Below are 27,492 nucleotides of genomic sequence, written 5' to 3'. Positions count from 1 at the left end.
GCCAGATTCAGCCCTCGAGCCTTGTGTTTGCCACCTGTGGGCTACCTGGTAGCTGAGAGGGGTGGAGACATTCAAATTTGAGATCCTTAGAGTGCCCTCCTCCAGAAAGACAGGTGAAAAGAGTGGAATAGGGAGGCCCTGGGGCGGTCTCCAGTGCCCAGGAGTGAGGTGCTGGGGCCAAAATAGTGTAAAGGGAACAGAGGGAAGCCATCTCAGGAGCAATGAAGAAATCAGCAGAACTCGAGGGTGAGGGTGGAGGGGAGAGAATGCCCAGCTGCGTCCCAGCTCCAGAGCCCAGGCATCTAGGAGTGCGAGTTACGAAATGGGAGCCGGCAGTGTTGGCTTGGGCTGCGGTGCCTCAGCTTCTGCACCTGTATTTGCAGCTTGCTTAGCCTCACTGCTCTGCTCTAGTTGCCTCAGGTATAACCTCCTGCCACGATTTTATTATCTGGGGGTAGAATTTCCACCCACGGAGGAGATTCCTCGATCCTTTCTGGTGCACTTTCACCCTGCTGCTGCCCCTGCCATCCCCTCCGCCAGGTCCTGGGCCCCGTGTCCTCCACAGCCCGTTTGTCCCTGCGGCCTGCCAGGCACAGGAGGCGCCTTCTGAACTCACAACGGCAATATGCCTTTACTGACTCTAAGCACTCCTGTTTGCCCACTTCTTTGTTGGTTCGGCTTTTCTGTTACTTCCTATAACAAGTACTCATTTGAATTGGTGAAATCGAGCACATTTTCATACCCAGGGCGCTCAAAATTGTCCCCAGAACCAGTTAAAAGGACTACTGTCAAAGTGTTTAAAAAACATTTAAACCTCCATTTTCCCTTGGTTTTCATCTGGAAAATTCCTCCGTCCTCTTTTCCCCCTTTTGCTTGCGACTGCCTGGATTGCCCTAGTTCAAGGAGGAAGCCCAGTCTCTGCAGCGTTCCATCTTCTTAGTACAGACCCTCTACTCCTCTCCGTCCTGAAAGCTGAACAGCCACCTCTTCACGCACACGCAGAATCTCGAGACTTCCCAGTTCTTTGAGGCCACACCACACCTTATCTTTGTTTCCAGCTGGTTGCCTGGAGAAGCTCAATTCTATCACCAAAACCTGTTTACTAACAATTCCACGAGCCTCACCACCTGCTCCTCCTGCTCTCTCAAAAACAATCTGCCTGTCCACGCCGTGTTGACTCGGTCTTCACCATTGACGGGCAGTCACCTTCCACCTTCTGTGATGAGCACAAACTCAGCAGACCACCCACCTAAGTCCTAGTGGTGAACGCCAGGCTGTTCCGGCCTGTAGCTTATAACAAACTGGCTGTTTGACATCAGGCAAACCATCTCCCCCCTCCAGGCTCCACTGTGACAAGTGACGGTGTTTAGACACAAACATCTTTAGGGTTCTGTCAGCTCCAATAGGGGGTCAATTCCTCATCTCCACTGCAAGCCGATCTCAACAAGAAAACCCTCTAGAACTGGCTGGATGGGTCCCATCCAAGGGGCTAGCCTGCCTTCGCCTCCTGCATTTCCCTTTGCTCCGAGGCTGCCTGCTTCCGTGTTGGCAAACATCTCTCTTGCTGGACTTGGGGACTCTCCCACCATATCCCAGGGTCCTTCTCCCTCAGCCACCTTTTCTAGAAGTGTCTGAACTTTCTCCCTGGGGTTTGGGAACCCCTTGGTCTGTGGTCCATCTCAGCACAAAAAACTGATCTGACTCCCACCCTACTGGATTTCCATCCGCATTGTTCAGAGGTAATTGCTTCTCTGAAACACTCAGATAACTGCCAGGAAAATATTTATCTGCTCAGTGGTGCTCCTGGAGGACTGTGGGCCAGACCGGGCCCCTCCCAGGAGCAGGCTCTGCCCGCGGGCCCATGACTCACTCACCAAGCAGCAGGGCTCAGTAGCCCCTCCCTGCGAGCTCCCTCACACACCACCCCAGCTCCTTCCCACCCATGGGCCCCATTCACCAGCCACCCGGAAAGAACAAACACCGCGTTAACTCACCCTGCGTCTTCCTGGTGATGGGCGCCTCTGTCTTGCTGACCCTGGGGCCTCTGCAAACTGAGTGGATGCTCTGCCTGCATCTCTTCCCGGGACTGTGCTTTAAAACAGGCGGGCGGGAAGCAGTGGGTCGGAGGCTCACAGAGGAATGTTCTCAGTACGTCTGAATCACTGGCATCAGTTTCTCTTTAGCTCATTTACCTATAACCTTTGGCCCTGCTGCACACCTGATTTCAGAGTCAGAAGATTGAACAACAGGCAGCTCTTGAGTCATGTTTACAGCAACTGTGGCTCCAGAGTCACTGAACTGTGGTGGTGGGAGTCGCACCACCACCGCCAAGGTATTTACGCTCGGGACGGAAGGCCAAGTACAAACACGCAGGAGGCTGCGCAATGCTCTTCGGGCGGGTAGGGGAGGAATCGTGTCCGTAAAGGGCCACTCAACCAAACGGCTGGATTGCTAATTTGGTCTCATTAACAAGAAGAGGTTATGATAAGGGCAGTGTCACAGGACACGTAAAAGCACACCAATGGTTATGTGTGCAACACGGGATCGAGAAGGAAACCGGGTTTGTGCTGGGGGTTACAAGAGTGCGTGAAAGAACGGGCCAGGGAAGGGCACATTTCCAGACCTTTAAACAACTTCTATCCCAAAGGCCAATTAAAAAAAAAATCAGTCATCATAGAACCAAAATCCATTTTATTTGTATCATGGATCTAGAAGTTGTTTAAGAGACAGAAAAGGCAGTCAAGGGAGATAAACACATCTTAACCTGCGAGCCTGCCTGATCGTTACACGTAAGCTGATCTTATTTAAAGGGTTGTAAGTGACCACAACAGAGCCAGTCAGTCGTGCCCAATAAAAACCCTAAGATCCTGGTTAACTGTAAGTGAAAAGCTGATGCTGGAAATAAACGGTAAGGAGCAGCTTTCTGGGCGGAGGGAGGAGACAAAAGTGGTGGGCATTCAGTGTGGTGTCGGCCGAAGGAAAGAGCGCGGCAGGCAGAGAGGTCTTTGTGTCTTCACACTCCCAGCACGTCACAACTCAGCGAGGTGCCTACCAGCAGGCCTGCTGTCGGACCCCTGGAGACACTACCCCTGTGCCTGGTTTTGTTTAAAAACCCAACCACACCCTGCATGTTTGTATTCGCCTCCGATGCAGCTCTGTCCAAAAAGTGCTGGTCAATGGTGGTCTCACGGTCTCTCATCAGAAACTGCTGTGTTTCTAAGAACAATGGGGCCAATCAGAATTCAAGGGTACATTGAGTCAAATTCTGGACATCTGCAGAAGACAAGGAACATGAGTGGACCTGGCCCCAATTTTGTGAGACCCAAATATGGAAAATTTAGTAATTCAACTGAGGAGAGATTGCTCATATGTAAGTTTTGTTAGTTTTTGTTTTGTTTTTTGTCTTTAAAACCAAGGACCTAACGACAGGTGGAAACAGCCCATTGTCTGTTAACTGAGATTTGCCTGGAAAATATAACGTTGGACATGGCCCAGTTTGAGTCACATGGCCAGTATTCAAATACCGGTTTGAACAAGTAACTTGGATTATAATTACTGTTTTTGCTGTTAAGAAAAAACAGTTGTTAGTTTACATATAATATATACATATTAATATAGCATGCATTAATAAGAAGCCGGCTCTATGAAAATAGTGAAAAACTCCATTAGAACCTTCCTAAACCATCCCATTTTAGACTGTTCAGTAGTGTCCACCTGTTTAGGATAAATTAATATTAGTCCCACCTTAATTATGATAGTGATAACTTTTCTAAAAGCTGAGCAAGCAAACTTACATGTGGGGATGGACCGAAAACGACATGGGTCATCACACGTGAGACCACCACGTCATATCACCGCTAACTGGGGATAGGACCAAGTCGGCAGTATTCTTCTCACCTGGGTACGAAGCTGCAATGCAATTTTACTTCTGAGCCCCCCTAAAGGTAATGCAAAGGGAAAGGTCCAGGCAAGGACTCGACTGACCCGGCCGAAGCGACAGCTACACCACTGCTGTGTGAGGGCCCTTGTGGAGGGTGATGCTCTCCCACGGAGGAAGGTGATCTGACTGGACAGAGATAATCACACACGGTGCGGTTGGACAGGACTTGAGCGGTCCCTTGGTCCAGTCTCACATTACACATTTAAGGAAAGTGAGAGATGGACAGGCTGAGTCACAGTAGTGTGGTAACTGGACTATGGGTCTCTTGCCTACAGGATCCTAGGACTCTTTCCAGTACAGCATACTGCTTTTCACAGACAGGATCAAATGGCCAGAAAGATACCGTCATAATAATTCAAGTCAAAATATAAAATCGGCCCTGGCTGGTGTGGTTCAGTGGATTGAGCGCTGGCCTGCAAACTAAAAGGTCGCTGGTTCGATTCCCAGTCTGGGCACATGCCTGGGTTGTGGGCCAGGTCCCCAGTAGGGGGTGTGCGAGAGGCAACCACACATTCATGTTTCTCTCCCTCCCTTTCTCTAAAAATAAATAAATAAAATCTTTAAAAAAATACATAAAATCATGAATGGTCTTGAGTAGGATTTGCAAATCCACCTATACTAGCCTGTACCTTAAAGTTCAGTAAAAAAGAAAGTTTGGATAGGGTTTGCATTACTCATCAATTCCTCCTAATTTCTTATACAACCTCTCAGGTCATACCAAGCAGAGAAACTGCCTAAATTCTCAGGAGAAGTGAAGCAGGAGGTGACAGACACCACAACCTATGACAGTCACCATGACCTAGGCACCACCTTGGTCTTTCATGCCTGAATCAAACGGCTGGGAAGCCTCATGGGACTCCACGTTCTGAACCTGGTTCAGTGCTCGAGAGTCTGAGGAGCACACACTCGGGGCAGCGCCAAGTTTATTAGAGTGAGGGAGTACCGCCCTCACATCGCACCAGCAGAGCCCAGGGAGGCACGCGCTGACCTCATAGCGATGATTACGGAAAATCATGAGGGCTGGAAGGTACCTTAGGGGCCACCAGGTGGGCCCTCCCACCTGACGTGTTAACCCCCCTTAAACATCTCCCTCCGGTGGGCCGAGGTCAGATCCTGTTGAACTCTGAAGAACACTGGCCAGCTCTGAATCTGCTGTCTGGAAGCAGAGAGTAGCAGGTGCTGTATGGTACAAGAAGTCAAGTTCCTTGGCGTAGGCCCCATTGGTCCCTTTTCCTACGAGAGAAGGTTCCCAGGGTCCAGTGCAAAGCCCCTCAAAATCCCCAGCCAAGCACAAAGCACAAGCAAGGAGGTCCGGGCGTGGTGACCAGCAGCTGGATTTCGTGCCGGGGCTCTCGGAAGGTCTAGTTCCTGGCCCACGGAAGGCCTCTGCTGCGGGGCTGTGGGGCCAGCCTGCTCAGAGCACAGCTTGTCCCGAGGCTCGGAGGAGTCCTTCCCGAGAAGAGCTAGGGCTGCTGTTCCACCAGCTGTAGTTTGGCCGTCTTGACTCGGTGGGCTTCCTTCAGGTTCCGCGCACGGACCTCTGGGTTGGAAATGAACTCCACCTGCTGCACCGGAAACCAGCCTCGCTCCCCATCGGAGAGTCTCATGCCCTCCAGCCAGCCTGTGGGCACAGGGTGGTGGGAAGAAGAATTGTCTGGAAAATACTCACCATCATTTCCCCTGAACCCCCTTTCCGGAAGCGTTTCTGAACCGTCAGGCATAGGGGACTGCAGAGCCCCAGAGCATGGGACGCTCAGCCTCCCAGTTCACCGCCCGCCCCCCCCCCCCACCCCCCCGGCTGCCCTAGGTCTGGCAAGTCTGCAGCTGCCGGCTCCTTCATGTCCTTTCCCCACTCTCATGGGCTGAATTGAGTCCCGCCACAAATATATATTGAAGTCCTAACCCCAAGCACCCCAGAGAGAGCCCTTATCTGGGAATGGGGCTGAGGCAGATGTCAACTGTAAAGCTAAGATGAGGTCATACTGAGGTCACAGAGCAAAGTGGGCCATTAGTCCGATATACCTGGTACCCTTCCTTGTAAAACGAGGGGAATTTGGGCACAAACACCCACAGAAGGAAGACAGAGGTAGAGCCTGGAGCGAGGTTGCCACAAGCCGACTAACACCCAGAGCTACAGCAGCTGGGAGCGGCAAGGAAGGACCCTTCCTAGAGGCTTTAGAGTGCAGGTGGCAACACAAGGCCCGTGGGCCGCCTGGCACCTTGTTTCTACCTGGTGGCAGCACCGAGCTCTCGCTAACTGTTCAGCAGTACTTGCATTAGACAGTCCTAAAGTTACATTCTGCCCTTGGAAGGCAACCTCGAGGCTGATGTGGCCCCTGGTGACAATGAGTTTGACACCCTTGATTTAGAGGGAGCACGGCCCTGCCAACACTTTGATTTTGGACGTCCAGCCTCCTAAACCTCGAGACAATAAAATACATGTCTATTGTTTTATGCCACCCAGTGCGTGGCACTTTGTCCCAGCAGCCGCAGGAAAAGAACACGCCAGCCTGGGCCCCGTGGGCTCTCCCTCTCACCGTCGTTGCTCTGCTGGGTCACCATAACCACGTCCGCCTTCTCCAGAGCCAGCTCGTCGTTCTCCCGGGGCTTGTAGGCTCGGAGGCACTGCACTTGCGGGGAGTCTTGGAGGAGAATAGCGGGAGGACAGGTTAGGAAAGGCATGGAGGAGGAATTAGAAGCGGGGTGAGGCGGGGAGGCTGGGAGGATTTGGGATCGAGCAAGGCTGAGCTTTTGAAAGTTACAGACCAAAGAGACCACTGGAAAAGTCTTCATTTTCTACCAGGGAACGAAACGGTTGACCAGGAAATAGAAACACCAAAATTGAAATGAATCAAAACTTCCATTTCTCCGGGAACGATGAATTGAGAAATAGGCCATGAACACCTTTAGTGACTCATCATTACAAGGACTCTCAACCCACTTCCCTCTGAAACCTCCCCGACTCCTTTAGGCCTCTGTGGGTTCTGAACCCCTTCAAAACGGGTCTTCTAGGCCACGCCATGCACCCCAGATCTAACTGCTTCATGTAGGTGTTCTGGGTCTGCGATAGGACTGTCAAATCTGAGTCTGTGACTCAGTCTTCACTCCCTTCCAGGGCCTCAATGCGGGCCTAGAAGACACTTAACCAGAGGGGTTCCACTCTGACCCCAGGTGGCAGCCAGTCCCCTTCAGCTTCGGTGTCCTCGTCTGTACAGGACTAGGTTGATCAAAGACTTCTAAAATTTCTGGATTTCCTACAGTTCTTTATTTTTGTGAATCGGGGGAAATTCCTATAGTTTTGAAGCTCAAGGAGAACAAGTCTCAGCATACTCCTGGCCCATGAGAATTCCGTCTTCCAGGGCTTTCCATTCTCCTTTCCCACATTGCACTAGCTCCCTCAGAAAGCAAACAGAGCACCACAGGGCTGCCTGCCACCCACAGGCCCGCAGTGAAGGAGGATGGGCTAACTACCTTGCCTCCCTCCCCAGCCCTGCGCAGCTGAAGCCCAGCAGATGGCTCTCACAGTGAACAAGCTGACAGAACTCAGCTCCGTTTACAGCCTGCTTCTCCCACTTCCTTTCCCAGACTTCCTTGTATTTGTTTGTTCTTTTGAGTCACCAAAGGTCCAGCCTTCCTGTGAGTTCAGTTCCTTTTGGATACGGAGCAGGAAATCCTTGCTGGAGGACAACTGTGGGGCTCACAGGAGACCCATAAACCCAGTCTTAGCAGGCACGCAGACACATTCCTAATGCGTGCGAGTCTGCGAGTCTGCAGCTGCCTGTGAGTAACCTGGACGCCTGGGGCAGGGGCACAGCCTCAGGCCCTCCTCACAGGAGGAGGGTGTGCTCAGAACAGAGGTACTGTCTGCCTGTCACAGCCCTACTTTCTCCCCCTACTTCCCTCCGGCCTTCAAGCTGGTAACATCCAGGCAAAAAAAAACAGCAGGATAGACTTAAGGGGCCAAATATTTAAAAAGAGTAAACCACTGCCCCAGGCAGGGATTGTATTGGGGGGGTGGGGGGACCAGGCACTGGTATGGTGACGGGCAGTTTTAAGTAGCTGCATCCCAGGTGTTCAACCCCCTGTGGCCTGTCTTCTGCCCTGAAATTCTGGACAAAAGCAATTCACGGAAGCCTCCCAGGGTTGCCACCCAGCCCTAAACTCCTGCCTGTCAATGGAGACTTCAGACCCTGCCATTTTCTCCTCCTCTTTGACCTCCACTCACCACAGCACTCCAGAAGGTCCAGCTCCTCTCCAGGCATGGCCAAGGCCGAGATCCATCGAAGCTTTTCACTTCTGCGGAGACAAAGCAGGGGCCCTGCTTCAGTGGCAGCTCGGGGGGTGTAGGACAAGGGAGATGATGGAGAATGAACATGACTGTGGGAAAGACTTGTGTAGCTCACAAAGTTGTCTAGTTCAATGGTATCTAGGACAAAAGTCAATGACAGGACAGGATCTTGAACTTGAACTCTGAGTTAATGTCTTGTCACCCTATATTTCGCCCCTTCTCTTTCCAAGTTTATCCTATTAGTTGCATCTCATATTTTTCAAGTGGGCGCTTGAAGTCAATTGTCAGTTGTAAGCAGGTCAATTTTCCATGTGGGGAACTGTACCGAGCCAAATGTCCATCTCAGCTTAGATTCCTTCTGCCTCCACCAAATTCCTGACACACCTCTGCCCACCTCCCTTCCATGAACGCCTCGAAGATAAAAATCAGTCTGCAACCCTAATTGACCAGGGAGATCCACCTTCTCACTTTTCCTGTCGTGGGAGATGATAGAAGCCTAACTTTGTAATTTTCTAAAGGTCTTTGCATGACCTTGGCCTCGGCCTCCAAACACGCCAGAGTCCTTGAGAGCTGACCCTGTTGCCATTCCAGGGACGCTGCCCGAAGTGCCAACCAAAGCGCACGGGCCGATCTGATCACGTGGCGGACGGGCCCTCAGCGCACGGGCTCTCACACTGGCCGGTCAGTGAAGACCAGCGTCACTGACCCCGGCCTGAAATGTCTTCCAAGGGGCAACTGAAAGTGTCTGAAACACGAGGAGCCTCAGGCTATTAGGTGACACGTCAAACTTTTTAAAGAAAAGATTCCATATATCTTTTATAACAATAGGTACGGCCCTGGTCAGTGTGGCCCAGCTGGTTGGAGCGACGTATACCAAGCACCATACACCAAAGGTTGCAGGTTCGACTCCTGGTCACAGCACATGCCTAGGTTGCAGGCTTGATCCCTGGTGAGGGTGCTTATAGGAGGCAACTTATCAGTTTTTCTCTCTCACATCAATGTTTCTCTCTCTCTCTCTCAAATCAATAAAAAAACATATCCTCAGGTAAGGATTTACAAATAACAGGTACAGTCTTGTAGCTGTTCACTGACACTGTGTACAATATTTTATAGGTATTATCTTTTAATATTCTCCAAAATGCACATATGTGTAAGTGCATTTTTGATTGTTATTGAAAAGATGGGCAAATCGAAGTTGTCAACACTATGGATTTCTGCTCAGCACAGGACTGGGCTGGAAGGTGGGAGTGAGGAAGCACACGGCACCCAGTGCTTGTCTTAGTCACACACGTGCCCCTGGCCCTTGGCACTGAGGAATTTCTGGCTTTCACACGCGCGCATTCACCCGCGGGTGTCAGTCATCCCGCTCTTTAGTGACTCCACACCGGCCCATCTGCTTTCTGGTGCCTCCCAGACTCTGTCCTTCCAGACTAAAGGGAGCACAATGGATACCAAGCCTTGGCGGCAAGTGTATACCCTCGCCCACCGCAGTCTCCTGGGGCTGCCCATTAGCTCTAGGAATCTGGGTGTCTCTGCAGATGCTCCCAGTCCTGAGTGGACTAAACAGTGCTATGGCTGTTTCCTGGTGCCACTTCCCTGCCAGGCTGCCGTGCTCCCCACCCCCAACCCCCTCATGCCAGCTCCTCTGCCCAGCCCCATCTCACTGAGTCTCGGTGCTGAAGAGGAACTCCGACAGGGTGCCCTGGGTGTTGTGCAGCAGGAAGAGTCGGAAGAGGTTCTTGTGAGGCCCGTGCAGCTTCATTTCACACTTCTCCCCCCGGATGGCGGAGAAGGGAGCGTGGTCAAACACCAGGAACCGGCTGCCCCTGTGGAACATGAGGCTTTTCAGTCGGATGCTGGAGTTGTCATACTTCGCCCTCCCTCGTAGCTGTGGATCCCAAGGCCCTGATCTTAGCACGGGCAGCCTGCAAATTCTCCCAGAAGCCCATACGGTGGTGCTAGCGTGCTCTGCAGATGGTAGCTCCAGAGCCCCCAGGGATCCATCACTAGCTTGGCAAACCATGCATCTAGTCTCACGGACACTTCAGCACTTTAAAGAGTTGCAGACACAGAACCAATACAAACTCCCCAAGGCCCTGAGGACCATAGAGTTAGGCTCTGGAACTGGCTAAGCCTCCTTGGGCTGGCAGGCTGAGCTGAGCTAACTAAACCTCAGAATGACCGATGGAGAATGGGACAGCTGACTTGCTGCGCTTGGCTCTGTGTCTGTAAGACGGTACAGATCTTGCTGTGTGACCTTGTGACATCACTTGGTGGGATCCCCTTTTTTGCTCTGGATCGTTCTTCCTCTCCGTGCTGTGACCTGGACTCCATGGGCCGGGCCATTGAGGGTTTCCTCTGGCAACACGACTCCTCTCGGTCCCTTTTTGTCCTCCCGCCTTGCCTTTCCCATTCCCCACCCCCTCCCCAGCCCCGTGCTCCAGCCTCCCATTCCCGTCACTGACTCTCGGGGCCGAGACAGCAGCAGACAGTCATTGAAGAGATGCAGGTGGACTGGCCGCGTGTTCAGTTTCCTTCGCAGCCCTGGGGAGATGCTGAACTCCAGCGCTGTCAGCTCGCCGCTCTTCACCAGCCAGCGAGACTGCGAAATGAGCGGGAATATCTGCAGGGCAGGGGAGGATGGAGAAGGCAGTGTCACAGGCTCGACAAGCCCGGGGTTCCCTCTCCACCCTGACCTCCCCACCCCACCCCTTCCTCATGAGCTCCACTGACCAGCATCTCTCCCACACCTTCCCTCTTGCTCATAACCCATCCCCTTAGACTCTTGTTTCTCTGTGAACTCTCCAACTAAGGCCACCTACTCTAGTGCAGCTCCCCAGCTCCCTAGTCCATAGCTCAGATAATGGAAGGCACCGATGGCCCAACCCAGAGTAGTGACCACGTGAGAAAGCTTAGCCCCAGAAGCCTGAACTGAAGGAGACAGGAGAAGCCGGGTTAGGGCACATGATGAAAGGCAGCAGGGAACAGTATGTGTGTGTCTCAGAAGTTAAAAGATTTGGGCAGTTCTGACTTCTGTTCTTTCTTTGACTATAAACAGACAGAGAGGAGCCCTGGAATCAGATGTGGGAATGAGATTAAGGAGAACAAGGTAGAATCTGCTTGGAGCTAGGATTTGGGTAAAGATAAGGGTAGAAACTATGATCCATATGTAGACAAGGGATGTTCCCTCTGGCAAGGAGATAAGAATGACATCTGTTCTGAGTTGGAATTTAAATGTGACTTGTCCACGGTAGCTTTGCATTTGCATGGGAGGCTTTGGCCCTGGATTTGGATCCAATTTTACGTCATTTTTGTTACACTAGATGGAGACAATAAAATATTCACTGGTGGAAGCACCAAAACTACTTCTTTATGAAGGCTTTCATCGATAAGTTCTCTCTCATCTACCCAGCTCCCAAATGCACACTCAGTCCCTCAGGTAGCCTCTGCCCCTCATTTCTTATGCATCCTCCCGTGTTCCTTCACGTACACAACAGCAAGAGCAGGTACAGACTTGCACCCTCCTGCTTTTCCACCGAAGCTAGGACACACAGTTCTGTATCACCCCTTTCTCACTTAACAAGGTATCACGAAGAATGAGTAAAATAGAACAGAGGCATGAAGAGGTGAGGTTAAAGATGGGAGGGAACAGCGAGAACAAGAGGGCTCCGTGTTAGCAGGTGACCTGCAATACGCCAAAGACCCACGCACCTTGCACTCGAACTCAATCTTCTGGCTCAGGTAGATGAGCTCCTCCGTGTGGCGCATCCTCTGGACGTTGCTATTGCAGTCTCGGATCAGCTGAGCACAGAGCAGGGTGAGGAAAAAGGGGGTGAGCTGTGTTAGAGGCTCTGACCTTTGAGCAGCCTGCAAGACATCTGGAAATTGGTAGTCGTGACAACCGCAGTCTTTTCTCCCAGGCTTGAACTGCGTGAAGGTGGTCTGAAGTTAAAGTTCAAGGACTCAGTATACTTGGTATGATGTGATCAGCACGCCTGGGCTGAGTGAAAGGAAGATGGAATCTGGAGCCTGCGGCAGTGAGAGCGGTGTGCTCCCAGAGGGAGAAGAGGCTGTGAGGATGGAGGGAGGTATGGGGTGCAGCCAGGGGCCTGGGCAGGGGGAGCCTTCTCTGTGAAGGGTGGTCAGGGGGCTGCCTACCTCCTCCAGGGCGTGGTGCGCCTTCGTGGCCTCTGCTTCCTCTGAGGAGCCGGGCTGTGTCCTCTTCAGAATGTTCTATAGATAGGACAAACAGTAGACAACAGCCCAATGGGAGAAGGGTGGCAAAGAGGAAGAGGTGGTAGAGGTGGGCTAATGGAAAAGTCCAGGAACCACATTTTAGTAGTAAATTCACCCTGAGGAAGAAGGTGTGGGTGGTGGGGAGACTGCTCACACTGTCCATGGGGTGTGGGACAGCGGCCGAAGAGAGGCCTGACATCACCCCTCAGAGTTGAGGGCAGAGGTCCCAGGCGGGGTCTGTACCTGGAGCAGCAGTTTGAGGCGGGTGATGCGCTGGAAAGGCAGAATCAGAAAGGACTTGAGGGACAGGCGCTGGCAGATGGGGTCACCCTCCAGCTTCTCCAGGACCTCGCGGAAACTGCTGTTAGTGTTCCTGTGCAGACAGTGAGCCTCAGGTAAGGAGACGGTGGGGACCATGGGGGGACACTGTGAAGGCACCCCACTAAATGTCTGTGGGGCAGGAAAGAATGGCGGGACCCCGTGTGCATGAGACCCAGTTGGAACGGCCGAGGGTCTCTGGTCTGGAAGGCGGGTTGGGGCTTGAGACCACAGGGCGGGCCCGAGAACATGTGCTCCAGCGACAGCACTCCAGGTCAGGGGTTGGAGGTTTGGGTGCAAGGTCACCGCCAGGCCCAAATGTGGGTTGAACGGGGTTCAGGTCTCACAGCAGATTTTGGAAGGTGCGTTCCTGGTAGGTCTGGTTGGTGACATAAGGCAGGTAGACCCGGCGGAAGTGGGAGGCATGGTTCAGGACCACATCACACACGTGGAAGGTGAAGATGTTGTTCTCGAAGTTCTCCTCCAGGTCTGAAAGGAACCTGCGCAGTGTTCAAACAAGTCCCCTGAGACCCGCCGGCCCCAGGTGAGCAGCTGGCTGGCCCCTGCTCTACCTTGAGCTTATGACATCTCTGTGTTAGCAGACAGCTTCATCAACTGCCCTTGGCTCTGTGCCCCGTGCTGTGCATAACTCTCTAGTCCCAATATTCCATTATTCCATTTCTTGTTGGTTTTTTTTTTTTTTTAAATATATTCTGGTTTTCTAATCTTTAGATGCTTCCTGAATCTCATCTCCAATGCACTGCATGCCCACAGTACATCCAAAACTTCATCCCAGGAGGCATTTCTCATTCATTTGTCCATCTACCAATGGATCTGTCCACCCGTCACCCCCTCCTCTTCAGGGTACAGGCTAAAGACAGGGAGGCTGCGTGAGTGCTATGCGGGAGAGGAGGGATCTTACGTGGAGCTGACGTCACGCACGTCCTGTAATCGAGAGAAGAGCCACTGGTGTTCCTGGTTGGTGAGGGTGGCCCGGAGCTGCGCTGAGAGCTGGAAATGGTCCACAGCTATGTTCAGGCTGCGCAGGTACGAGGCCTCTGACACGATCAGCTCAAATTTGGCCTGGGAGGTTGGAGAGGAGGAAGCTTAATTAGAAACAGTGCTGAGTCCCTGGTGTGTGTTTTCGGGGTACAGTGGCAAGCAAGACAGATCCTTCTGTCACTCACCGTCACACCAGAACCCAACCTGATAGTGAGGGAGAGGGAAAGAGCGTGGAGCCAAGGTGGGCACGTGTGCAAGCCCCCAGAGGTGTGAGAGAGCAGGATGCTTTCAAGAAACTTAAGCTGCGTGTTGCTGGAAGCGTGCACTTAAGTAGTGGCAGGAGATGGTGCTGGAGAGGCAAATAGAGTGGAGGGCTGGAGGTATGGAAACAAGTTTGGACACAAGACCACGGGAAAACGAAAGGAGGCTTTATGTAGAGGAATAACTTGGTTGTAAACATATTCCTAAGCACAGTGTGGAGAAAAGATTAGAAGGGACAGGGGAGCCATGGTAGGAAATTGATCACATGAGAGGTGAAGGCCTGAACAGCCCTGGGGATGGGGGGAGGTGGCCAGTTTTGTGATTATTCGGGGGGGACACAAGGGAGGACTTGGTTATCTGTTAGAAAAGGGGTCGAAAAGAGCAGGAAGAGTCGCCGCTAATGCCCCAGCTTTTGAGTTCGGTAACTGGGTGAATGATGGAGTCACTTCCTGAGCCGAAGAACTCTGAAAGAGGACCAAATTTAGGGGATGAAGGCGATTTGGGGTTGGAGGAGAAGTGGAAGGAAGCGGGACTTTTGAGAACGAGACAGTGCTGCTGTGGTTTAATGGAAATTGTCCAGCACTTGAGGTTCCAGCAGGGGGTGCAATGACCCATGACCCTGCCCCCCCAACCCTGCCCCCAGCTGGGCTGGTCATGCCCTTCATCCAAGCATTCAGCTTCAAGACAGATGAATGGATAGAACAGAGAAAGAAGGCAGGTGCATGTGGGGGATGACCTGGAGAACCAAAGACACGGCCAGATGACCCTCCCGTATGACCACACCGAACCTGGACAGGGAAGGCTCACTTGCATCCCGGCCCCAGCATTCCCACTTATGGCTCTGAGTGGCTCACTGAACCTCCCCAAACCTGTTTCCTTGTTTCGTGCAGGGAACGTGACCCCACCTCCCAGAGATGTAGTGTCAGCCCAAAGAAACGGAGCCGGGAAAGCATGCTGGAGACCCCAGCAACGTTCTTTGATGAGAGACACACGTGCTCCTAGGTGCAGGCGCTTGATTTCTCTGGATGTGAGACTGGGCTGCTCGAAGCCCCGGAGGACTTGCAAGTGAGCTGGAGATGCTGAAGGAGAGAGGGGTTCATACCATCTCCCCACTGCACAGATCTGCGGCAGAACAGGGATTTTCTAAATATGCCCCATGTGCTTTAAAAGCTGAGGTCAGAACAGGGTCCCCAGGTCTGAGCTTCAAAAATCCTAAAACTTATATCTGTCTCTATTTGACTTGGTAAAAGCATTGTTAATGCATAAATCCCTCAGGCCAAATTTTTCTCCTTCCTAGCTCTGAAAGGGGACAGTAGGGAGCTAATACCTGTTAAACTAAGTTCCACACGCTAAGTTAACAGCTAGATATGTGTTACCTCATTTAAGCCGCATGGCGACCCTGAAAGGTAGTTATTCATTATCCTCAATTTTTAGATGAGAAAACTGAGACTGAGCAAAGTTTAATGTGACTTGCGTAAGTTCATACAGCTAGTAAACGGAGAAGCCAGGCTTCAAACCCAGGTTGGCCAGGCTGGAAATTAAAGTGGTAAACATTCTTCGAATGCTTACTGTGTATGAGCAACTTATCTTTTCGTTGTTGTTGTTAATTCTCCCAGTACCTCTTTGCAACGCAGTTTTACAAATGAGGAAACAGAAGCTCAGAAAGAACACATAACGTGGCCAGAGGTAAAGAGCTGGCAGATGTAAAACGGGGCTTCCCAGTCATTCCGTCTAGAGCCTAAACACTTCCACATTATTCCAGGACACCTTTCCATCCTGCCGCATTGTCCTCCTGGGAAGACGGGTTTATCCCATATCTCAGACTCATCGTCAGAGAAGCTGTCCTTGTAGAACCTATTAATGGCAATGACTTAACCTCCGACACGCAGCCTTTACCACAGTCTTGCTTTTGGGAGTAAAGACCAAGCAGAGGCTGATGGGCATTCAAAAGCCTCTCCGGGTCCAATGGACCACAGGACAGGAGCAAGGGGCACTCAGTCTTCAAGGGGCCTGACAAACAGCCGCTGGACGTGCCTTGGTAAAAAGAGGAACACTTTAGTGGGGGCTGAAGCCCTGGTGGAAGAGGGAAATTTTAGTCTCACCTGAAACAGTAGTGGTGGGATTAATTCCACACTGCCCCCCCTACCAAATTCAGAGGCCTGGCCCCCTGGTGCGAGTCGGCACCAGTAACAGGTAGTAGCCGACGGCCTGTGGCACCAGGAAGTGGAGAGGCAGGACAGTGGTGACCTTCAGGGAGCAGTCCAAGTCCCTCTGAGATGGGACGCACGGGTGTGTGCTGGTGGTGGTGCTGCTCAGCAGGGGATGTGGATGTGACAAATGAGATGCTTTCCCTCCCTCACCCCTCCCCGCTGCTCCCTGCCCCTTCACCACGGCCTTGCCAGGTACCTCTTGCAGCTTTTGGTCCTCGTGGGTCATGGAGAGCAGCACGGTGCTGTTGCGCACCACAGGGATCTCCTGCCAGAGGGAGCTCCTGGAGGCCATGGACAGGCGCTGCAGGTAAGACTCTGAGGACACCAGGGCCTTCCGGGGCTGCCGGGGGGAGGCGAGCCCAGAGGCCTCCGCCAGGCTGTCCAGCCGCTGCTGGCTCTGAATCTCCTTGTTCAGAACCACATCGCTGTACTCCTGGTACAACAGCTGGGCTGGGGGGTGAAGAAGTGTGGGAGAGGGAAAGGATTAGGGAGTGGGGCATTCAGGCACAGAGACAGACGGAAGCCACCAGACTGCTTCCAGCTGTCCTGGCACCTTCCTCTTCCCCACTGTGACAGCCGCCAGCCCCTTCCAGTCCCAGGCAGGAACCTATAGCATCTACAGATCTGTTTCAAGGTACTCACAGGAGTTGATGAGCTTCGAGCACCGTCTCGAAAAGCCTCCCATCACCTCCTTTGGCTTCTTCTCCCTGTGGAGCAAGGAAGGGCTCTAGGGTGCTTGCTGGCCATTAGACACAGAGAGGCCTCGGCCACTGTGGATGAGGTCGTCTGCGACCTCTGGGACATGCGCTGGGATGTCAGGGCCGAGGCCCCTGGGGAGGCGAGTTGCAGCCTGACCCACTTTGGGGTAGTCTGCAGCTGTTTTGGACGTCATGTCCATCTTTTACAAGGGGGCTACTTCATGGCCGAAGAGCTTAGGAGGATGGAAAATTAGGACTCAGGTAACAAAACCAGATAGATCAAGGGTACCCCTACCCTGGAATCCTGGGGTCTTTCTCTTCCCCCTAGAAGAGATAGGGTCTCAGAACCCTTGTCAACTAATAGAAGTTGCAGAACCCCAAGAAAAGACAGAACAAGTATGCCTCTGGGAGAGGGGGTGACTCACCGAAAAACGATGGTGTCTGAAGAGCCAAAGGCCCTTTCCATGGCTGGACCTCTTGTATCTGAAAATGAGAATGGGTGGAGTGACTGAGGTCTCAGAGGAACATTCAGAGAAAGCTGAAGAAGGTGAGACCTGGTGTGGGAGATTGAGGAGGCATGGGGGGATGGGGACAAAAGGGCTCCAGTGGAACCTGGGATGGAGGGGAAGTGCCAAAGCAGAAAGCGTTTGAGGACACCACAGCCAGGCACAGACACACCATAAGCTGGACAACTAGAGGGAGAGTGTTCTCTCTATGGTGAGCAGGACACCAAGCAGGTGTTGGGAGCTGGGAAGTGGGGAGTGCTGGGGGAGGACGCCGGTGTCCAGATAACCTTGGGGAACAGATACACAATTCAGGAACACCGTGGGTGCGTGGCAGATGGAGATGGAAGGGAAGGAGCAGCAAGGGCTTTCAAAGGCTTCCCTGGGTTGGGGCTGGACACACAGGTGAGTGAGGCCAGCGGGGGACACAGGAGGAGCCCTGGGCACAGAAGCTGGACATGGTATGAGCTGCGGAAAGCTTGGCCCAATGAGAGCACCCTACTCACCTGGAGTGCCCTCGGGTAAGATGGATGGCCTGCGCAGGCCCTGCCGATGCCAGCCCTTGGGCTTATTTGAGGCCTCAACAGAGGCCGCAGTCTGTCCACTGCTTCCCTGTGGCAGTCTCCCTGGGTCCCCCCTGTGGGGCCAGCTGGATGCCTTCTCCAGGTGGGGATGGCTGGGTTTTTCAGGCTGCCTCACTTGACCTCGATCCGACCTCTTTAGGCCGTTGGCTCCTTCCCGAGGGGCTATTCTTCTCAAAGAGCCTCTGGTGGGAGCCTCTGCCTCTCCTGAGAGCCCTGGTTCGGAGGTGTGTCCCTGGAGCCCCAGGGTCCAGGGGGTGGTTGGGGAAGAGGGACTCAGAAGGCCGGTCACATTGCTGAAAGCCATGCCAGGGGACACTTCCCTCTTACTCCTGCTGGTGGGAGCCAACGAGTCTGTCGATCGGCCCATGGCTGGCGGCCAGGAGGTCCGTCCGGCAGAGTGGGGGCTGGAGACTGTCCACTCTTGACCAACAGGCCTCGGCTTGGCTTGTCCCCCTGAATTCATGAGTGCCTCCTGCACACTCTTGGTCCTCCCCCGGGACTTCGGGGGCAGCGGAGGTGGTTCAGTGAGAGGCTCGGCGACAGGGTCAGGGCGGGGGGGCCGGTAGACCCTTGGGCTGTTATCCGAAGGGAGAGAATGGCGGGGCTGGAACAAGTCAGGGGTTGGGGGTAGCGGCTTGTTGTATCTTGGCCTTGTGGAGAAAGAGGGCTGAGTGTGGGGGGGCTGGTCTGGGGTAGAGGGCAGTGGCCGGTACTGCCTTGCCACAAGGGGGTCAGGAACTTCAGGAAGTGGGCCTTTGCGGGGGGCACGCGGCCCCGGACTTGGGGCCAATGGAGGAGGACAGCTGCACTGCCTCAGTGTGGGGACAACCCCGCTGTGGTGGCCATCTGTCTCCACCATGGAGGAGCGGACATGCCGCTTCTCTGGGAGAGCGGGGGGTGGAGGCTCGTGGAGCCTCATATCTACAAAGACAAGGGGGGGCGAAGAGCCATAGGCAGGGGACCCTGGGGCAAAAGCTGCAGTACGGGGGGAGCCCCATGGCTGGTGGCTGTGGGGACTGCCGGGACTATCAGGACTGGAGGTGAATTCTCGAGAGTCCTGCCCCAGAGCAGACAAGGAACTGGGGGATTCTGGAATACTGCCGCAGTGCCAACTGCTTTTCCTGTCCCTTCTGGAGATCGCAGAGCCATAGACGGCAGGCTTGGGGGGCCTCTGGGGCAGCTCTGAAGGCGAGAAGGAAAGGGATATTCCTGCCAGGTCCGGAGTCAGCTGTGTCCTCTGAGAGCCTGGGAAGGAGTTGCTCCTCAGGTGGGGGATGGCCCCTGGGAAGCTGGCCAGGGGGCTCTGGGGACCAGCGCAGTTGGAGCTGTCACATGGGTCCACAGCGGCCTCTGCGGAGGGGGAGCCGGGGAGGGCAGCTGGGAGAGTCTCAGAAGCACCACTGGGAGATGGGCTGCTGATTGAGAAGGAGGCTCTGGAGGTTTCTGGAGAACATGAAGTATGAGAGGTCTTTTTTCTGGGGATGGCAATTGGGGGGCTGGCAGATGAGGAGGCGGTGGAACTGGGGGAGACTGCCGCAGGAGTGACAGGCGCTGAGTCTGGTGTCCTAAGAGGAGTCTCAGATGTGCTGGCAGAGGCCTCCTCAGCCCCCCTGCTGGATGCTGCCCACATGCCCAGCTCGGCTCCCTCTAGCTGGCTGTCCTGAGCTGTTTCTTGGTCAGGTGACCCCGCAGTGGAAAAGGAGCTAGGTGAAGAAACGGGCTGGCAGGGACATCCCATTGGCTCCAGTGTAGGAGTCAGAGCTGTGGGAGGCAGTTGCTCAGCGGGAAGCTCTGTCTGAGTCCCAGGAACCCCGGGTGTGGCATGGCGGGCGTCTGGAAACAAGTTACCACGGGGAGAAGAGAGCTTGAGGGCTGCCACAGCCAGGGTTGGGGGGCCGTCAGGCTCTTCTCCCTCTTCCGTGCTCCTCTCTGCCTCCTCTCCCCACAGCGCAGCGCCATCCCAATCTTCCGCCTCCTCGTCCTCCACCACTTCCTCCTCCTCCTTTTCCTCCAGCATCAGTTCCCCTGGCAAACTCTGATGCTCTTGCCTTCCAGGTACATTCACTGATCTCCCCACTAAGCTTTGATTCTCCTGGTCCTGAGCATCTACCCTACCCTCTTCTGGGCCCCTGAACTCCCTCTTCCTCTGAGCGCCCACCTCTAGATCTTCATGGCCTTGAGTCCCCCCATACCACTCATCACAATTCAGACCCCCTAATTCCACATTAAGCCCCTCCCTTTCTCCTTGTTTCAAAGGCATCACATCACCTTGCATCTGCTCCTGGTTTTGCCTCTGTCCTTCCTCCATACCATTCACCTGCTCTCCCACCTGTTCCTGCTCCCCAGGAAGCCCAACAGCTTCCCGCAGAGGTTCCCCCTCCTGACACCCCACTTGCTCTTGTCCCTGCTCCTCTGTCCCCTCAGCCCCCTGCAGCTCTTCCCCCTGCCTGACGGTCCCACCCTCAGAGCCACGCAGTGGGCCAGTCTCTGCAGGGAGCTCTTCACGGGAAAGCGGATGCGCGGCCTGAGCTGGGGCACGTGGGGAAGTCTCATCCGCCTCTGCGTGTCCAGTCCCCAGCAACAAAGCAGAGAGCTCCGGTCTCGACTCCTCCTCCAATGTGCTGCTCAGTTCGCTGGGTACCGGGACCATGGGCAGATGCTCCCCCTGGCCAGGGCAGGCCCAGCACTCCAGGGGAGCTGGAGTCCTTGGCTGTCTGTCTGCCGGACTCTGGGGCACGGCCCCCTGGCATTCTGGAGTGGCCCAGACCTCAGCCGCAAGGTGTTCCTGACTGGTCCCCACATCCGCAGAGCCATCCTTGGGAGAGGAGATCACACTCTGCGTTCCACAGTCAATCACATCTCTTACATCTCCCTGCTGGGTCTCCACAAGCGGGTGCCCCTCTGCCCACTTACAGGATGGCTCCTGGTCTTCCTGAGCTTCGGGCCCCATGGCGGGGGTCTGGCTGCTTCTCATGAGAGCTTCAGGGGTAATGGTGAATTCCACTGTGGCTGGGATGGGAGCTGATGCTCCGTGTTGGGGCTCCTCAGCCTCCATCGGGGCTGAACCCTAAAAAGGAACAACAGACAAGGTTTCATCACCTTTGCTGCCTTCACCAGACAAAGGGGCAGACCATGGGGAACAAGAGTGGGACTCCACAGAGAGTCATTCTGGGAGGCAAAAGCTACTCAACAGAGTAAGCAAAAACTAGTCATTTAGCCCTAGCCGGCATGGCTCAGTGGGCTGAGCATCGGCCGGCAGAGCGAAAGGTCTCTGGTTGATTCCCCGTCGGGGCACATGCCTGAGTTGTGGACCAGGCCCTGGTTGGGGCGCATGCAACTGATCAATGTTTTTCTCACACAATGATGCGCCTTTCCTTCTCTTTCTCTCTCCCTGCCCCTCTCTCTAAAAATAAATGAAATCCTAAAAAAAACCACAAATTTGTCTTGTGTTTGGCCATTTCATAAATATTTAGCAAGTGACCCTTTCAAGTGAAGGGCATTCGGTAGTAAACACGGCAATGTCCCAGGGCCTGCAGTCTGGGGTGGGGGTGGGGGACGCAGAGGTGATGGGTGATCACATGAGGGATGTAAGAGTCCCGCTGACAGGGTCCCAAGCACTCCAGTGGTCATTACTGTGTAGATGGAATTATGCCTCTTTGGGTCTCCCTGTCTACTCTCTGCACACCACGAGCGACTCAGTCCTACTCAACTCCCAGACACCGTGAGCGGCACACCCCAGGTCTAACAGCCCAAGAAGCCGTGTTGGAGGGGGATCTTCCCCCTTATCCCCCGACAGGGGATCGAAACAGGTCCGGTAGGCAGAGCCCACGTCGGAAGCAGAGTGCCTCGTACCCGCCCTCGCCCAGGGTCAGGATTGCGCCCAGCCTGTCTCCCACAGCGTCTGGCACAGTCTGATGAACAATTTCGTTTTCAGTTGCAGAGGCAGCTGTTGTGACGCAGAATGGCTGACTAGATGAGACCCTCGGTGGACACAGAGGCTGCCTGTTTCAAGTAGGTCAATAAAACTGTCACCTGCATTATCTCACCCTCCCCTTCTCTCCGACAACCTGGTGAACCTTTCTCCTTGCTTCCCAAAGTTTGACCTTCCTGCCCTGGTTCTCACCTCCAGCAATTACTTCGCAAGGTATTGAGACACCACCGAAGGAGAGGAGTTGCTTCAGTTTCCGGGGCCTGTGGGACCCACTGCTGCACCTGGCCCTGCACCTTCCCACCAGCTCTAGGCGTGACGTGGAGGCCCGCCCCCCAAAACGCGTGCTGTCCCGCTGAGGTGCTACACGTGCGCACAGGCTTGCACAAGCACACATCCACACATATGTGCGTGTGCACGCGCATGTGTGCACATGATGAGCCAACCTTGCAGTTTCTACACAATAGAGACTGACATAACCAAACAAGCAGGTCCCCAGACACCCTGCAGATGTGACAAGTTCCTGGCCACCCTATAGACACAGATACCATCTATCTGGGGCAAAAAGCCACCGTGTCTAACTAAGCATACTGATGTAGAAGGGCTCTTAGCCCTGCCTGGTGTGGATCGAGTGCCAGCCCGTGAACAAAGGGTCACTGGATTGATTCCCAGTCAGGGCACACGCCCGGGTTGCAGGCCAGGTTCCCAGTAGGGGGCGTGTGAGAGGTAACCACACTTTGATGTTTTTTCTCCCTCTCTTTCTCCCTTCCCCTCTCTCTAAAAATAAATGAATAAAATCTTTAGAAAAAAGAGGGGGACTTTTATACCCTTTTCCAGTGAATCGACACAGTGCAAGATTCACTTCCTATATCTAGCCTGAAGGACAAAATACTATGATCACTACAGAGGACCCTGTGACGTGACCCTATTTTCTCAACCGCTCGTTAAATAACATGCTTGCTCAACGTGAACGCTTGGTGATTCTTGGTTTGTACCTGCCTAAGGAGACAGTGTAACTAAAGCTGAAGCCCCCCCACCCATTGTCCTGGCCCTACACCCATATACTCGGCCACGTCCTCAAAACAAGCGATCTCTGAAAATCTGAGCGTGCTTCTGCTACATGTGCATGCACCAGGTGCTGACGGACGTCTCCAGTTCCATTCCAGTGACACAGCGCACGCCTGCCTCCCGCAACCCCACTGACGCTATTTCTGACACTGTCCTTATCCATTTGGAAGAACTGGTCACCAGCTCAGCCACCATTCCCTATACTTACAACTCCCTGCCCTGTTGCAATCCTATTGCGCTCAGGCACTGCAAACCCAGAACATGACAAAGCTGAAGGAAATCCGTAAAGCTTGGCTGACTCACACAAAATCATCAGGAGAGAGTTCTTGCACTGCCCATTGCATTAGAGTGGCCTCTCACCCCCTTCTCCCCTGGGCGGTCAGTACCACTAACTGTCACTCGCTGAGCACAGGCAAAGACCCAGCGTGGCAGCTGCTGACCCCGTCCACGTGCGACTTCTTTCAAGACAAAGCTGCAAGTCACCCCATTAACACAGTGTATGACTCAGCTCAGTATCTCCCTGGGGGACCCTAACACCTCGGCTTTTGTCCATTTCTAGCCCGCAGACATAACACTGCATTTCAAAGACAGCCCGCTGCCCCCAACCTGCACCACACTGCTGCTTCTCCTTCTCCTTCTAGCAGTGGCCGTTTCAAATATTCTGAGCTCCACCACAGGTCACTGAAATACTCGAGATCACAACACTTCTGCGTTCACACTCTATCGTCTAGACTGCTGCCGACCTTAGGAGAGTAATCCCAAATCAGAAGATACGTGCTCATTCTGATATAGAAAATGAGACTCCACACAGATGGACGTCTTTATCCAGTGCTGACATTACTGCCCCCAATGCTACAGAGAGGTTGAAATAAGAGCTAGCTATACAAATGCTACAAAGATATAAAGAGTAACCGCAAAGCCCCGAGTCCCAGTCCACTTTAGGGAAGCCCCAGGTGGCAGTGAAACCATCATAACCCTCGCTCATCTAGTTCCCAGTGTCTGAAAATGCCGCGGCCCCCACTGCCCCGTAGGCGATGGGCGCCCACGGAACGGCACGCATGGCATGCGGACACGTGCCCCACAAGCCCACTGTGGCCCCACTGCCATCGCACAGATAACATGAGTGACCTCTCCGTGTCCTCAGCACAGCCCCTGAGGGTGACCTTGCTCTGGCCCACCTGCAGACACTAGACGTGACCAGCTCCTGCCCACTCCACAGATGTGGGGAGTGACCAAGCCCCGACCACACCTGTTTGGTCCACACCACTGACACTGGAGTAACACAGCTCTCACTCGACCCATGACCCTGTGAGTGGCCCATTCTTGTCCACGCCGCAGTGACTAACCACTCCAGACACCACAAATGACACCTTCTCATCTAGTCCACAGACACTGTGTTGATGTGGCCACAGACACCCTCAGACAGACCGCGCTGTGGGCAGCCATCCACCCCAGGGACCCCTAGTGCCTGAAGACTCTGGACCAAGTTTAGACGCGCTGCAGTCTCCCCACGGGAGGGATTCCTTTGCACACCTCCTGACCTCTCTCCCTCCCCTGCCAGGATAATGACATACAATCCTCCTGCCAGACAGCCTCGCTCAGAATTGACACCCACATCCTTCCTCTTCCCAGCCCCACCCTCCCAAGAGCCCCCTCAGCAGACATGGCTTCAGTTCCAGGCCCACAGACTAGTTATGAAACGGCCCTCATTTTGCTAGGAACTACCTGGGCCTGGAGCTTCTTCACACGCCAGGTGAAGAGAAAATAGGAAGTCTGGGAAAGAGGCCACATCCTGAGCCTTTTAGCAAGGAGCCAGGGCTGCTGGAGTAGGCCCAGGACACAGGGCCTTGGAAGGCCGCAGAGGGAGCAAAAGAGGAAAGAAGCTAGAAAAGAAAGCCTCTCTCTCTCCTGTTCTGTCTGACACACCCCTCTCCTTCAATCTGACTGAGTCCTGGCCAGAGTTCACTTCTGGTAGACAGGAGGGCCAATCAGTCCAGGGGATCCAAGATCCAGGAAGGGGAGAGGGACCCAGATCTGAAAGCCCAGGCCCAGGGGCCTCAGGACTGGCTCTCTGAGGGCCGTCTTGCTGGGAGGCAATTTTAAATGATGCTCAGAACTGGAGGCCCCCTCGCCCCTGACTCTAAACAGCTCCCTTCCCGCTTCCCAAAGTTCCCTGTGCAATAATGTGATGGATGCGGAGCTTTGGAATTACTCCCCAGATGTGGAGAACAGGGGAGGACACAGGACTCATTTCACAGGTGAAAGCCCGGGCCAGCAGGGCAGAGGTAAGGCCGGGGACAGACGCAGTGTGCCAAGCCGTAGGAAGGTAAGTGAAGGAAGGCCCAGGCCTAGTGGGGAAAAAGCAGACAATGAAACATCTACAGGTGGGGAATGCTCCACAGAGGGAGCCTCAGTTATTCCTCATTATAGGGGTTAGCTTTCCGGGGACCCAGACTTTGAAGAGCCCTATTATTGGCCTGGAGAACATCTGGGGGCAGGGTGCCCATTTCCAAGGCGGGACTAGGCCGGAAGCGAGTATTTCAGGCAAGAGCATTTCCTCCAGCTCCCCTCCTCTTCCTGACCGGGATACTCAGCCCCACGCCCCACACTCGGCCCATCTGCCCAGCCCCCCCATTTCCGGAGCCTGCGCCCGGGGACCCGGTGGGGGCTGGCCCCAGGGTGAAGGCCTAGCTTCCCCGTCCTTGGCGTCCTTCCCTCACCTCCGCCGGGGCGCTACAGCCGCCCGCCCGGGGCCAGGAGCTGCGCGGGAGGGGGGCACCCACCTGGGCAATGTCACATGCTGTCCCGCACAAGGGTCCCTCCAAGTCCCAGGCGCCGGCCGGCCGTCCCTAGCACAGGCCCCGGCTGCCTCGGCCGCCCCACCCGCGCCCGCGCCCGCCCCTCCCCGCCCGGCCGCGAGGGAGGGACCTGGTTCTCCTACAAGTTTCAGGTGAGGAAACCAGGGACACACCTTCCAGGGGGAGGGGCAGGGCCCGTCGGCGCCGCGGCCCCATTGGTGTGGAAGGAGCGCCCGCGTCACAGCTGGGAAGTGGCGGCCGAGGGCCGCCCGGGCGGGCGCGCGGTGCGGGCGGCTGGGGCAGGGCACAGCGGCCGGCAGGAGTGACCAGAGCAGGCTGGACAAAGAAGGGAGCGGGGCTGGGGGGCGCTCCTGCGCCCCTCAACGTCTCTGAACCCTGCCGGGGTGTCTTCCCCCTTGTGTTTCTCCAGGGCTTCATCGGAGCCTGACTCTGGGACGTGGTCGTCTGCCTCCCGCTGGCTTTTCTGGGTCTCTGGCCGTGTGAGCTTCTGAGCTTCTGCGCGTTCGTGCGTCTTCAGGCCTCGGTGTAAACTCCTCTTCCTTAGTCTCCCTGCGACTCCCTGTATGGGGAAGGCTCCATCCTGAGTTCTCGCTCTCCCCCTCCCTCCCTCCGCGGCCATCTCTTAGGCCCCAGGAGTGAGCATCTCTAAGCCAGCATGCCCACGTCTCTCCTCTTTGTGTTATCTGAGTTCACCATAGGATGATTACACACCTCAGGGTGTGTCTTCGTTCCGCCTTCTGCCCAGGACCTCTGAGAGTGTGTGTGTGTCTGTGCTGAAGTGTGTAAGCCTAGGTCTCAGGCCCGTGTGCCTCCCGTGGCCATATTTTCCCCCAATTCTTTCAGGGAAAGCTTGTATTCTGTTGGTCTGAGCCCAAGCCTGGGTGGGACTATCTACATTTCTGCCGCTCCATGGACTTCGAAAATGCCAGAATGTTCTGTGGTGCAGCCACACACACACAGTGAGAACTTCTCACCGAGGGGACTGAGATTTTGGTATTTTAGTCAGACCCCCAGCCCCCTTACTCCAGAGGTTCCATGCTGATGTACACCAGGAGGAATCTTTGTGGGCTCTCGGCTGTTTTGTTCTTGGGAATGCCACGCTCTCTAAGCCCAAAGAGCTAGGGGGTCAGAACATTTCCACATCACTGTGCCCATTGGCTGCTGCACTGAAGCCAGCTGGCCATGCCTACTAGGTTTTTGAAGGGGGCTTTAGGATAGATTGTAACTAAGGCAGAAAGGTGTCTTCTCCCATCCAAGTACTAACCAGGCCCGACCCTGCTTAGATTTCTCCGAGATCAGATGAGATCGGGCGTGTTCAGGTGTCTTCTCTAATGAAGCCCCGAAGCAGCTCTATGTTCAAAGAATGTGTTACTTCGGTCACACTACTCTGAGGGATTAAGCCCTAAATTCAGCAGCCTTCAGCCTACCCTACGCTGCCATGTAGGTGTGGGAAGCAATGCAGAAAACCAGGACTGGGAGTTCAGGTACATAGGGCCAGGCCTAGCACGCGCCAAGCTCAGCAAGGGGGTAAAAGTGGCGAGTGCAGTGAGTCAAAAAGATCATTGCAGCATTACCGACAGTAGCCAAGATATGGAAGCAACTTAGGGTCTGCTGATAGATGACTGGATGAAGGTCTC

General features: G+C 54.4%; 1 protein-coding gene across 1 annotated transcript; it reads right to left on the bottom strand.

Annotated features, from left to right (window-relative positions):
• Positions 1-2,674: 2,674 nt before the first annotated feature.
• On the bottom strand, positions 2,675-25,951 carry ARHGEF5 (Rho guanine nucleotide exchange factor 5). The gene is made up of 15 exons (XM_024564582.3): positions 25,820-25,951; positions 17,963-21,107; positions 17,379-17,436; positions 16,898-16,962; positions 16,452-16,705; positions 13,705-13,865; positions 13,130-13,282; positions 12,708-12,837; positions 12,387-12,461; positions 11,940-12,029; positions 10,694-10,851; positions 9,893-10,054; positions 8,166-8,236; positions 6,478-6,582; positions 2,675-5,561 (listed from the first exon to the last, which is right to left on the bottom strand). The coding sequence occupies exons 2-15, from the start codon at positions 21,093-21,095 to the stop codon at positions 5,404-5,406; spliced, it is 4,773 nt and encodes a 1,590-aa protein (XP_024420350.2). The 5' UTR covers positions 21,096-21,107; positions 25,820-25,951; the 3' UTR covers positions 2,675-5,403.
• Positions 25,952-27,492: the final 1,541 nt, after the last annotated feature.

This window comes from Desmodus rotundus, chromosome 6 (genome assembly GCF_022682495.2).
Source record: "Desmodus rotundus isolate HL8 chromosome 6, HLdesRot8A.1, whole genome shotgun sequence".
NCBI classification, from domain to species: Eukaryota; Metazoa; Chordata; class Mammalia; order Chiroptera; family Phyllostomidae; genus Desmodus; species Desmodus rotundus.
Note: the sequence above shows the minus strand (reverse complement) of the source record. Positions and strands in the feature narration are given on the sequence as shown.

What these genes read in the sequence shown, in the direction of transcription:
- ARHGEF5 (XM_024564582.3), bottom strand. Translation starts at nt 21,095, where the DNA reads ATGGAGGCTGAGGAGCCCCAACACGGAGCATCAGCTCCCATCCCAGCC. An exon ending in CTTACCCGAGGGCACTCCAG is followed by an intron (nt 17,437 to 17,962) that starts GTGAGTAGGGTG and finishes TCTCATTTTCAG; the next exon opens with ATACAAGAGGTCCAGCCATG. An exon ending in CTCGAAGCTCATCAACTCCT is followed by an intron (nt 16,706 to 16,897) that starts GTGAGTACCTTG and finishes TTCACCCCCCAG; the next exon opens with CCCAGCTGTTGTACCAGGAG.